The 14,182-nt window shown below is 36.0% G+C and overlaps 1 protein-coding gene and 1 pseudogene across 1 annotated transcript; one reads left to right on the top strand and one right to left on the bottom strand.

Annotated features, from left to right (window-relative positions):
- Positions 1–8,475: 8,475 nt before the first annotated feature.
- Positions 8,476–12,823, bottom strand: LOC143535630 (protein RICE SALT SENSITIVE 3-like; annotated as a pseudogene).
- A 270-nt stretch (positions 12,824–13,093) lies between these two features.
- Positions 13,094–13,642, top strand: LOC143535619 (uncharacterized). Its single transcript, XM_077029831.1, has one exon. The coding sequence runs from the start codon at positions 13,094–13,096 to the stop codon at positions 13,640–13,642; it is 549 nt and encodes a 182-aa protein (XP_076885946.1).
- Positions 13,643–14,182: the final 540 nt, after the last annotated feature.

Below are 14,182 nucleotides of genomic sequence, written 5' to 3'. Positions count from 1 at the left end.
TACACGCAGGGAAAGCCTCCCAATGGTGAAGTACCCCGCCTGTTCCCGCAGTTGCGGATACAAGCCATCAGGGAAGGCTACCCGCGGACAGCAGGGCTACACGCACAAGACAATAGATACTTCAGTAGTCACATGAAGGAATGAGCAAGGCGGGAACAATCCCGCCTAAATGAGCCAGTCTGTATGATTCTGAAAGATCTTCTGTACTATACCTACCAAGGTATGGATAGGACAGACGATCTGACCAGAACAACCCATGAGCCAATCACAGGGTGACAGCTCACCGACAACAGTGCGAGGAGGAGCACCCTCTAGTACTGTTTGTCACTATTAGCCGCTGCCTACTCACCAACCCTTACTGTAGGGCGTGCGCAGCCTACAGTTGGTGAAATAGTGTTACTGTTGGCCGTAACCTATTCACCAACCAGCATGGCCTGCGTATAATCCACAGTAGGTAGGACGTGCATAATCTACAGTTGGAGGAATAGTGCAGCCGACATAGTTACTGTTGGCCGTAATCTATCCACCAACCAGTATGGCCTGTGCATAGTCCACTGTTGGTAGAACAGGAATACTATTCAGCCGGCTGTACCTTCTAGGAAACCTACCTTCGGCTATAAATACTCCAACATCTTGGAATGGTAAGATCATCTGCTATCCAGTTATCTAGCAATCTCTTAATATACACTTATATTCAGAGCAACCTAGTCTGATTCTCACGCCGGAGGGTGGTCACAAGGAGGAACCCCCCCCCTTCTCAGTGACGAGCTTACGGTGTTTGTTTTGCAGGTCTCCTGAAGAACAGCATTCTCAGCTAGACCTCATCCGTGGGAAACATTACTTAACCCCCAGATTATCTATAATCTGTACCGGGTCACTTAGTGTTTCTTCACTATATGACCCTAGTCATGATTATGAAAATAAATTTAAATATATCATTACTCTGCCTCTTAAAAGAATAACTTTGTCATATTTTGGATTGACGGCCAAACCCACTTCTTTCATGATACAGATAGTCGATACACGGATTCGTGATTCCAAAGTCATTGGCTCACATGGTCACGGATAGTCGTATGGTTCACGATGTAACATTGTATATCGGTTATAAAAAAGTGTTATCAATAATGGTATGACAAATTTACAATAATTGGTAGTTAATGCCTTAACCAACAAACTTTTATCAATTACTCAATTCTCACATTGTGATATGTGTATTTAGTCTTTACATGTCAATCTTTCATTGTATATTATTAACTAGATTTTTACCCAGCGCAACGCGCCGGGCCAAATTATATTTGGTCTTTGAAACATGCATCGTCGTGCGAAATATAAACATAAAGTTATCTTTAAAGTTCAAAGTTTAATTACAAAAACGATTAAGAGTTTAAAGGGTAGTATCTAACATGGTTTTAATCCCGATATTCTGTTATGTTCCTAGCGGAGTTGCATACTCTGACTTGTTTAGAACTGTAGTATTATTCAAAATTATGCATCTACTGTAGTATTGTTTAACGCTCTTTTATGATAAGGTGGCATGGGGCGGTCTGAGTGGTTTAAATTCGTAAAAGTACAAATTTAAATACTCTTTTAGGAACATTAATGGTATGCTATTTATATGCATATAATCATAATTAAAAGAAAGTTGGTTTGGAATAACCACAATTGACTCATTATTTTGTCAACTGGTTCAAATTTTATTTATTGACCTTTAATTTTTTATAATCACTATAGACAAAACAGTAGTTGATATTTCAATCATGTAGTACAATATTTCATCGATAAAGTTGTACTAAAATAAACATAAACTGCAATTTTACTAAATGGCATGTGTATGTTTAAGACTTGTCATTCTCATATTATCAAACAATTTTCTTTTGAACCAACAAAACTTTTCATAGTTGAGTTTGCATAAACATGTTTGATGTATCATCACCCACAACCTTTCCCTTGAAGAATCGTGATACGAACTTTGTACATACGATAAAAAAACACATTTTCCTTTTAAAAAAACTTTAAACGTATAACGTAAAATTATACGTGTGTTCATAAAAAATAAAGTTTGCATTAAAATTCACGGTTTTCTTTTAAAAAGAATTTTTTTTTTCTCAACCGAAGAAAATTTAAACGTTCAACTCATTTTTTTTTCTAAAAATCCTACTTTTTACATAACAAGTTTCAGTGAATTATGTGATAGTTACAAAAGGTTGTTAGGTATAAATATTCGATAGAATCTTTTCATTCTCTTTAGTCTTTATGGGCATCTGTAATGAGCTAACGCTCGTGAACATTCAGCTCGAAAGGGCGTATAGGAGAAGGAAACATGTAGTTCAAACGGTTAAGCTAAAATATACGTCGAGAAAACTCAAGAACCAAAACTTATGCATGTAAGTTCCAACCAAAATTTGTGAATTCAAAGGGACGACAAGAAGAATGGAAACATGAAATAGGAATGAAGCCATCATGGATCATCATGAACCTTGCACGGTTTGTAATCGTTATCAATCATACAAGACTCATTTGTGTAGTCGACAACCCATACATTAAACTTCCAACCTTTTAAAATCTAGAAGAAGGATTGTCTAAGTAAAACCTTACTAACATTAGTTTGTAAAAAGCCTGAATATTTTGACAAAAATTTGTTTTGCTTAGGTTTGATCCCTTGGTAAAAACTAATATTAGAGTGTTGAAGCTTTAGAAACACTTTTCAAAATTTTTTTCATAAAACCAAAATCAATTTCTAAATAATTAATTTCATTACATAATACTACATTAATACAACAAACTACTTCATTGTCATCTTCCCTCAACACATGAGTTTGTTGGATCTATATGCCCAAAACACAATATATATTCATTTGGTTATTAAATATAGGAAAATTGATTTTAAATAATCCCAACTATGCTCTTTTGGCAAATAACAGTCCCAACTTAACACTTGACTGGTGACGGTCCGAACTAAAGACGTATTTGTTTTAAACGGTCCACAGCTAACGGAATGTTAACTCCGTTAGTTTGAAGCTTACGTGGCAGCATAGGTGTCAAATTTGTGGGCCACCTATTTTGTAATTAATATTTTTGCCATAAATTAAATATACACTATTGATAAATCAGATGAGATGGGAATCATGGAACAATCTTGTTCCGACCATGTTTGTCTCATCTTCGTCGTTGTTGCACTTCTCCGACAGTATTACGACGAAACAATGGCGGTGGTTCTTTTTCTCCAAGGTAGAAGAATGATGGAGATGGTTGCGACCGGAGAGTAGGGGATTTCTATGGTTGTGGAGGAGGTAACAAACGGGAAAAAGATTACCTGCAACTCCCATTTTTCCGGTGTAGTCGTCTTCTCCGGCGATCTTCAATTCCATTTTCAGGCGACGCAGATCTCTCACTATACGCACCACCATAAATCGCCGGAGTCGCCGCCGGCCAGGATCTCGTCTCCCAACTCCAATCATATCTGATCAGTATCAGCATTCAGCAATCAAGATTCCCATTCTGATTCCAGCAACAATGGTCGGGGTGTGTGTTTGGGCATATTAGAAGGCGATAGTGAGTGATGTTTCTTCGATCAGAGAGGAAGACAAACGGAGAAGACGATTGTGAGAGAGGAAGGGTCATAACAATATTGGTTTTCAATATTTGAGTTTGAAAAGGTGGTGGTTACTCGCCGGAGATGGTGGTGGTGGTTTGCTGGACTGCCGTAGATGAAGTTGTGACTGTAGAAGGGGGTGGAGGTGGGTTGTGACTTGTGACAGGGGTTAAATAAAATTTTAATATATTTATAAATAATTAAAAGAGACATATGCCATGTAAGTGCCACATAAGCAAATTTTGACACCTATGCTGCCACGTAATCGCCAAACTAACGATGTTAACATTCCGTTAGTTGTGGACTGTTGAAAACAACTACACCTTTAGTTCGGACCGTCACCAGACAAGTGTTAAGCTAGAACTGTTATTTACTAATAGGGTATAGTTGAAATTATTTAAAACCAATTTTCCTTAAATATATGATACTTTGAGGTTCACATACTAAACAACATTGTCCAACATATGCTTAATGCGCCCAACATTGTCCACGTAATTTGAAGTATTAATAAAAACACAATTACTTGACAAACTCACAAAAAAAAGGAGAAAAAACCTCTTAGATCTTAGACTCGTATCATACAATAATGCATCTTTCCGTAATAATTTTTATTTGCAACATTCAATTGTGAATTATCACGGACACGTATCAGAAACATTATAAAGTATACCATATATATCGGCAACAATATCGTGTCAAATAATACTCATTGAGTCATTGTGCATGGGGCTAACTTTGTGTACGCGACTAGGCTAAAGAACACATAATATTAGACCTATTTTTAAAGAAATAACACGCGATTACTTTTAAAAAATAAACATACATTGATGCATATCAAATTAACAAATATTTTTTCCTTTTTCCAAAAAATAATAATAATAATAATAGTAATAATAATTTTTTCAAACACATATATCAACTTTTTTTTTCTATTATGAATCACAAAGAGTCATATAATACTATGATGATATAACATGAAACTTTTGAAAATGGTCCTTAAGCTATTGTTAAAGTGACACTTTTGTTTCTTTGAAAACAAAACTAAGAATAATAAACCTTATCATCCTTTTTATTCCTCGGTTTTGTCTTTTAACATTGGTAGACAACAATAGGAATTTTATTAAAGTTACTTTTGTCGAACCTTTTTATTTAGTTGGGCCACCATCTATTATTCTCACAATAAACCAATCCATTTGGAAAAAATGGACCCCAAGTTTTCTTCTACAAGAAACCCCTAAATAAAATACAAAAGGTTTTCACTAATTGCCCAATCAAAAGCAAGATAATTTGCAAGTACTAATTTTACTAATTATATCATTTTAGTATCAATTTTTTCTTGTACTTTTCAACCTTGATTATAAAGTTATGTAGCACATTTCATAGAAGCTAATAAGCTATGCTACTATAAAAACATTTGAACAATTTGCTCATGATAACCTTATATTATAAGCATCTCATTTAGGTTATCATTGCTATATGTATTGAGGTTTATTGTATAACTATAGTATAATGAAAAGGGTTTTATTACTGAAACCCACTGAACTGTCCAAACCAAGGCAGCTATGTCAATTTGAGATCCAAACTGGTTTGTTCACACGTCGGTTTTTAGGGTTTGATGATAGAAGAGTTCAGTCTGGTTTGAAACTTGGAACCAACTGTTTAAACTTTATTTGAATATGTAGTTATCCGTGTGTATTAAACTTACGAGTCATCATTATCAATATAGTTATTTTAGTAAAATCTAATGATCTTGAGAAAAAAAAATCTGTTCAAACTATTAAACTTTCCGGACGAACCATTAAACATGCAAACTGGCCAGTGCCGCCAACCCACCCAACCAAATTGACTTGTCATTTCCTAAAACCATAGATGGTAGTTCGCTCAAAATTTTTATCAAAACCGACTAAGTTACATTGTGACTACTCTAATATACAATATTTTATTATACTTTATAATATAAGACCATGTGTAGTGATTGTTCAAGGGGGCGCCACCCATGGCCACACAAGCATATCTGGGCAGTGGGCACCAAAGACCATTAGGGATGAGGTACCATGGACGTTACGGGCACACCTATTAGTACGTTGAAAAAAGCCGCAACCAATCAAATGAATTTATGTAGAGTGGCTGTGTAGACGAGCTCCAACCCGCTATAATTAACTTAAATTAAATATAGAGCGTACGTGTGATAAAAGTAACTCTTTTTTTTTTTCTCAAGTTGTGATTTAAAGCCGTTTCTAACACAAATTTATTCATTTTATATATGGATTTTATCAAATATTATTATATTATTGCAATTGATATCGACAGATGTGACCCTCTTAGTTAAAAAGAAAATTAAATAATTATGCATTTGCTAGGTGGCAAATTCAAAAAGTTTATGTTGAACCCATCATTACTTGGTCTTGTGGGAGCCCAAAAGAGCCCATTAAAATGTGGTCATCCATCCAACTTGTATTATGCTTTTGTACTATGCTTTTTGTCCACCTTTTGCTTTACGCAATATTAAGACTGTATCTTTAGCTTTTAACTATCAAAACTAACTTGTGACGTTGATGATTCACATTGCATGACATGTTATGATAATCAATCACTAATCCAAATGATTTAGAAGTTCATTTTTTCATTTACATGATTGAAAATCTAGTTCTTCACGATAACACTTGTTTTTATCGACATTGAGATTGTACACAAGACATCCATTTCATGTCACATGCGAAATAAATTGTATGTCACAAGTAACTAAGTAGGAGTTTCATAGATTGAATTCAATAAAACCGGGATATGAATTTTCTTCTAATCAGTTTTAGCTGTAGAAGTCGTATTGAAATCTAAATTCAATGAATAACATGTTTGGTTTGGTAATACTAGTAATTAAATTTCTTTAACCGAAGAACTACAAATTCATCTTCCACCACCACCATTACCAGTCTCTGCCGACACCACATTATAACTGCCTTAGTGAACTTACAAACCAAATTTAATTATTTTTCAATCAAATCCTTTACGATTCTTAAATCCTTCGATAAATCCAGTTCGTGTGATAAAACTTTAGTTTCAAAATCAATTTTTCTAACGTATATAAATTCTTAAAAAAAATTCTTAAATCAAACACCCTTAACTTTCGATATGATTTCATACCGTTAAAAGGGCCTGCGAGGTCAATTAATACATTGGACTCGAGGACTTACAACCGGTATGAAAACAATACGTATGTAACGAGTTAGGCTCGATACCAGGATATTGATTATAATCTCATCTCATATTACTTATGAAATTGCTTTTTGAGCCATTTATTCTAGGTTTCAAATTGATTAATGTTGCATCATAATTGTTTCAAGTTAATATGTACGTTAAAAGTAATTATAATAGTTTAAAATGTGTGAATCTTAGGTGACTTCTAATGAAACGGTACTTTTCATTTAAAATGTCAAACAAAAAGTAAAGAAAGATGACAGTTCAAATACTGATAACTCTAGACGCTATTAATTAAAAGATGCGTAATTGTTTTAAATAGCTAAATACGTATCCATATACGATAAAAACATGGCATTTTAAGAATTGATGGATTTGATATTTTATTTGATCACAAAATCTAAGGAGTTGGCCACGTTAAGCCTTATGAATGTGGCAAAACACATAGGCCCCAATGGTCTTTACTTTAGGGGATATCACAAGCTCAATTGGCCCCATGACCACCATTTCACAAACTTTGTTACAATATATATCACATGTGAACCTCTTCATTCCAATTCACAATCCCACCATGAACAATCATCACCGGCACAAAAAGAGTTCGTCCGGCGAAAACTTCACATTCCCCGCTATGTCACCAGACATCCAAATCGACACTGAACTAGCCGATCATTTATTCTCAAATGGAAAATTCCTCCTACACACTTTCCCACTTAAACCAGCAGCTTTGACGACTTGCACGTTTTCCAGGACATGCAGTGTTAATAGTAGTAATAGTAAAGATTCCCTCATGTCCTCTAGGAGCACAAGTACCAACAGCAGAAGCAGTAGTAGCAGTAGTAGTTGCAGCAGTGCCAGAACAAGTACTAGTGAGAGTTCCCCCGCACGAGTTCCAATAAGAAACGTCGTGTTCTCGGGAAATGGGCCTCGGAGCCCGGCTCACTATGGTAATAATTACTATCCACCGGCTCAAAGGTGGCAGTTTATGGCACCGGTGCCGGTGCTAAACCGACGGGCTTCGCTACGAAGGAAAGGCGAATATGAGATGCGAAAAGAGTCGTCGGAGAAGAGGAAATGTTATAAGAGGAAAGGTTATTGCCGGATGTTTTTCCGGTGGATTGTGTCTACATGCAAAGAGTGTCATGCTATGGAGCCATCAAAGAAAGTGTTTTGACTATTGATTGTGCTCATTTTTTAAAAAGTTTTTTTGAACTTTTTTTGTTGCTAATTTGATGGCGGGATTGTGTTATTTTTGCTTATGTTGACCACATGCTCGGTACAAATTGTGATTTATTTGTTCATGTTGGTTAGTAGAGTATTGATGTGGTCTTGTAAGTTTTCCAGTAACGGGTTTTCATGGTATAAAAAGTTTAGTGTTTTAACTGGTTCAAGAAATATAAATACGTCAAAAGAAAAAAACAACTACAAAAATACACCAAATATTTTTTAACCTTTTTTTCTTCTGTTTTATTATTATTATTATTATTATTATTATTATTATTATTATTATTATTATTATTATTATTTTGCTAACTTTATGGTGGGATTGTGTTATTTACTTATTTTTGCTAGTTTAGGACTTATAAGGAGCGATTTACCTGACTATATTGATTAACATAGTACTGGAAGGATCCGTGAGTTTTCGATAAGGGATCTCATGGTTAAAGTAAAAAAAATCACAAATTTACCCGATTCAAGAAAGATAAACATGCAAAAGACCAAAAACATATACTAAATTCGTCAGCAAAACAAAGATTTATGAACCTTTTTCCTTCTGTATTTTGCTAATTTGATGGTGGGATTGCGTTATTTTTGTCAAGTTTGGTCTAAGCTCAGCATGAGCTGTAATTTACCTGATCTTGTTGGTTAGCATGATAACAGGTTCCATGACAGTTTCTCATGGTTAATAAAACAATAAATAAACTTAACTAATTTAACCTACTTGTAAAAGACCAAAAACAACTACAACACAACAAAGATTACGAAAATGTTCTTGTCCAAGATTCATCATAACCTGATCACACAATCGTTCGATCGCTCCAAGAAATTCTCCATCACATCGGTGTACATACCCGCCTCGTGTTTGTCATGATTCGAGTCCTGCCCACCATCGGGCCCGGGCTTGCTTTCGAGCCCTTTAGTTAATGCACTAAAGAATGTCAATCCATTAGGCCATTTGATGTCATTTTCAGCATGGTCATGACCCATCATTGTTTCCCATGTGTGATTCAGATGAATGAGGATGGAGGAACATGCACTTCTCATCTTTAGGCCCGAACCCGAGTCTTGTAGCTTTCTCAAAATTTTTCGATAGTGTTCGGTTCGGTGGGGCCCAGTTGAAGGCGGGTGGACCGGAACAGTTGGTTGTTATAATAATGTTGATACAAATAGTTGGGGTAGATAGTAAGATGGAAGCTAGGGTCGACAATTGTTAACACGACCCGAAACAAAAAAAAAGGTTTTGGGTCGACTAACACGATCCGTTTAAAAACGGGCTGGGTTCGGGTTGACTAACACAACCCGTTTAAAAAACGGGCCAGGTTGACCCGTTAACCCGTTTAACTATTAAAAAAAAACTTTTATAATTATATTTTTATTTTGTTTTCCATTTTTTTTAAAATACACTTGTCATTTCCGATTCATTTTCAAGAGTTTTATTAATTTTCAAAAATTATAAATATATATATTAATATTGCTTATTTACTCTACCGGCTCTAAATTATATCAATTTTGTTTTTATTATTTTTTATGAAAATTGCGTTAAACGGGTCGTGCTCGTGTCGACCAGTATTTATGTGTGTGCGGGTTAGGATTAAAGTTTTTGACACGAATAATAATACGGGTCAAGTTCGGGTTGTACATTTCAACCCGTCAACCCGACGCGATTGACAACACTTAGTGATTCAAATGTATGTCTCATTTTGAACACAAAATGAAGGTCTTCAGGTACCAAGTAATCAAACTTAAAAACACATCAAATTGAGTTCTTTCTAGTAATAAAAATAGTGATGGTGAAACTTTACCTACCAAGAAAAACATATGAAGAATAAATAAGGCTCTGTCTATTGATACAACCTATTTTTTTATTTACACACTCTCATATGGTCATATTGATTATTATGAGGCATATCATGTATAACATAAAATACTTTTGTGTCTGATTTGGGGTCATATATGCTTCATATTGAGCAATATGGACCATATTGAGGGTGTCTAAATAGATGTGGGGTGTGACAATATCACATGACACTTACAATATTGCATGAACAGCTTGAATAAAAGCTATAGTCTAGTGATATGACATTTGAGAGTAAATAGCAAAAGGGTATGATCAAATGATAACAAATATATAAACTTGTAAACTGTTGATCATAATAGTTCACCTAAATTCCTGAATCAAACTGTTCACTCAATTGTGTTGAAAGCTGCAAAATCATCAAAATCATCACAAATTTATATTCGTTTGTTAAGGAGATAATGTGTTCACAAACGGTTCGCGAATACTTACTGAACGAGATTTTATGTTCGTGTTCATTTATTAGGGAAATGAATTTGTTCACAAACACAAATGAACACAAATAAAATCGGTAGAGTCTAGAGATTGAGACCGATGCATTCATCAATGTGAATAATGAAAGCTTGTAAACGAATCGAACGAACACGAACAAGGGCATGTTCGTCTTCTTTCATTTAACTTTAAACGGACACAAACATTTAATCAAACAAATATTTATGTTCGTGTTCGTTTATTTAAACAATGAATATTTGTGTTCGTTTATGTTCGTTTGTTTAAAAATCTAAACGAACATATATGAACAAATGTAAACGAACACAAACAAACATAAATGAAAACACTTAAATGAACAAATATAAAATCTTTAAGTAGATGACTCATCCCTTTGTTTCCGGTAGATGAGCCGTGCCCGGTTTTCCATAAGGTTTGTTTGGATTCTTTTGGCGAGCATGTGGTTCACTGCAAAGAGTTACCTGGGTTTAAGTACAGACATGATTTGGTAAGGGATGTTCTATGCGATGTTCTTAAACGAGCCGGAATTTCGGCTAAAAAGGAAGCCCCCGTAAACTTTCTTACGGATCCTCAAGAAGGAAGATCTACATTACGACCGGCCGATATTCTTGTTTTTGGGGATAGGGGGGAAACACACTTGTGTCGACCTCACAGGAGTGTCCCCTCTTGTCGGGATTTGGGACAATGAGTTTGTAGCAGGCCAGGCGGCATCGGGCAAGGTTGCTAAACACGAGAGAGATTGTTTGAAGAATCAACACGTGTTCATCCCCTTTGCCTTTGACACTTTTGGCTTCTTAGCTCCGGATGGCGTGGACCTTTTGAATAGGGTTCAGAAAGTTGTACATAGTAACGTATCGGCCCATAAGAACCGAAACTTTGTTTTTAGTAGGATTAGGTTTGCTATCCAAAAAGGGGCTGCGGCGCAGCTTGTTGCCCGCTTACCTGCCACTTCATTGTAAATCGTTTAGATGTTTCTATGATATTAAAATTATAAGTGAAAAAAAAAATCCAGATAATATTTAACTATTTTCTATTAATACATAAACGAACATAAATAACCAGTCATAAACGAATATAAACGAGCGTTCATGGACATAAATGAACGAACGGAACATGTGTTCATGTTCGTTCGTTTATTAAATAAACGAACATAAACAAACTTCCCACCGAACGATTTATAGAACGTTCAATTCATTTACATGCCTAAGCATACCCATGAAAAGAACTTTTGACAATTATTAGACATGCTCTGAATCTCTGATCACATTCCAAAGGTTCTTTGAATAGCCATATGCTACACTTATCAGAAGCAACTTTTCCAATTACTCTGCACCTCAATAAAACCAATCATGATCAGAAAAAACAAAAAGAAAAAGTTAATAATTTTTTAAAAGTTGAAAACTTTATGTTATTAAAGATCATAAATCTTGAAATATAAAACAAACACCTACCAAGTAAAAAAAACAGGGATGAACATTTTTTTTATCAAATACTGGTATCGTACCGCACCACACCTACGGGTGTAAACAAGCCGAGATGGGACTTCACTAGGCTTGAGCTCGGCTCGATAGTTGGTTTTTTAAGATCGGGCTCGATTTGTTTAATATTTATTAATTAATTTGTAAAAGTTTTTAATTATTTTTTCTTATATTTTAAGATTTAAGAAAAGTTTTAACCTGCCTAAACTTGGCTTGAGCTCGTGTTGTACCTTAAATGAGTCAAAACTTGGATCAAGCTTGACTGTACAATTTAAAACTAATAATTAAAAATCCAAAAGAGGTAAAACTTGAAATTTGAAAATACACATGACGCTCGAGGAGCCTAAACGAGCTTCCCATACAAGGCTCGAGCCTGGACTCAATAACTAACCAAGCTTTATTTTAAGGCCCGACGCGTTTCGAGCTTTTTATCAACCCAAGCTTAAATAGTTTGTGTGCGCGGCTCGTTTGCACCCCTAACTGTACCGAACACGATTGGTGTACCAATACTGGTCCTCGATTTTCATGTTTTCGCCTTTTTTAGTATCGGTACAATTTGGGTTAGGCATTTTTAATGGTACCGATACCAACACCAACACCAAACCGACAAAAATCAATACAATATTGTATATGGTGTTACGGACTGAAACCGGGAACCCATCTGGCTTATAAACCCCACACCAGTTGCCCATACAACCGATGTGGGACAAGTCTCATACCTTGCAATGGTTTCAGCCCGTAACATATGGTTTCACTCGTGTTCGGTATCGATGTTTTTCGGTACACTAGTGTGTATCTTCAATCGGTTATCGATTAAAGAGGCGTTCTTAATACAAAGGCGGTGAAGCAAGGATCATCAATCAAAGAAGGTGGTCACCTGAGATCACAACCGCGGGTTCCGAAGAAGGATTGAAGGTCAGGAGCAACACCGACGGTGAAGTAAATCCGATTAAGTATCGAATTTGACATCCGTCTTTGTATTTGTGCCCACAGTTGTTTGGTTGGTGAAAGGCTATTAAAATTTGTGGCCATACGTAAGTATGTGTTTTGGATTCAAGAAGATAAGATTTCAATTTTGTTATTAAGAATTGAAAAAGAAAAAGGGATCCTAAAAGTCAACAAAGTGTTTTGTTGTTTTCTGGATTAAAGGCTACGGAAGAAAGCAAACAAAATTATTTTGTTTTGACACGAACTCGTCCGAAGCGAAGCAAAGCAAAACACAATTTGTTTTGTTTATTGTTTACGGTTAAAGAAAATTGAATCAAGAATTCAATTTAAGTGCCAACAAACAAGATAGAAAAGATGGGTGATCAACCAAATAATCAAGTTGGAGGGTCAAGCAATCAAGTCGGTTTTCCCAAAGAACCGAGTTCCCTCTCGATTCAGTTTCCAATTCTTACGTCCACTAATTATACGATTTGGACGGTAAAAATCAAGGCCATCTTCAAGGTTCAAGGGTTGTTGGAGGCCATCGAACCAAGAACGGGAACGGTGGTTGACTCGAAGATAGACGGGTTGGCGATTGTGTACCTTTATCAAGGCATGCCGGAGGCTTTGGTGATGCAAGTGGCTCACCTTTCCACCGCTAAAGAGATATGGGATGCACTTAAGACTCGTTTCGTTGGGGTTGATAGAGTTCGAGAAGCACGTATTGAGCCTCTTCAACATGAGTTCGATGTACTCAAGATGAAAGAAACTGACACGATTGATGTCTTCTCGACCAAGATAAGCCAAATAGCTTCCAAAGCAAGTAATCTTGGAGAACCGTTTGAAGAAAAGACCCTTGTGAGAAAGCTTTTGAAGTCCGTTCCAAGAAAGAGGTATATAGCGATTGTTGCTACTATTGAATAGTTTGTCGATATAAAGACCATGACGTTCCATGAAGCCGTTGGACGCCTAAAAGCGTTTGAGGAATGATCTGGAGATGAAGACAAACCCGTGTCCGGTAAGCAAGAACAACTCCTATATACATATGAAGAATGGAAAGCTAAAAGCAATCAAGAAAGGCGTCATGGGAAAGGCAAGATGGGAACTGAATCAAGTCAAAAGAACAAGGGAAAGGGTAAGGTTGTGGATCGGGAAAAGAAAGAACCCCGGGTGAAGAAGGATCGGTCAAAGATTAAATGTTATCGGTGTGATGAACTAGGGCACTTTGCCACGTCATGTCCTAACCGAAACAAGGAGACGAGCGATCAAAGTAACCTCGCTCAATATGGCGGACCGGTTCTAAACATGATGACGGTAGCTCGGAGTAAGGAAGATGTCGTTTTTCTAAAAGAAGACCGGGTTGATCCAAAGCAATATGCTTCAACCCCATGTGATAAAAACACATGGGTTCTTGATAATGGGGCGAGTAACCACATGACGGGAAATCCGGAATTGTTTTTCAAC

This window comes from Bidens hawaiensis, unplaced genomic scaffold, assembly GCF_021521415.1.
Source record: "Bidens hawaiensis isolate Kalapana, Puna unplaced genomic scaffold, B.hawaiensis_p1.1 tig00000780_1, whole genome shotgun sequence".
NCBI classification, from domain to species: domain Eukaryota; kingdom Viridiplantae; phylum Streptophyta; class Magnoliopsida; order Asterales; family Asteraceae; genus Bidens; species Bidens hawaiensis.
The sequence above is the reverse complement of the archived record's forward strand: the minus strand, read 5'-3'. Positions and strand labels throughout refer to the sequence as shown.

What these genes read in the sequence shown, in the direction of transcription:
- LOC143535619 (XM_077029831.1), top strand. Translation starts at nt 13,094, where the DNA reads ATGGGTGATCAACCAAATAATCAAGTTGGAGGGTCAAGCAATCAAGTC.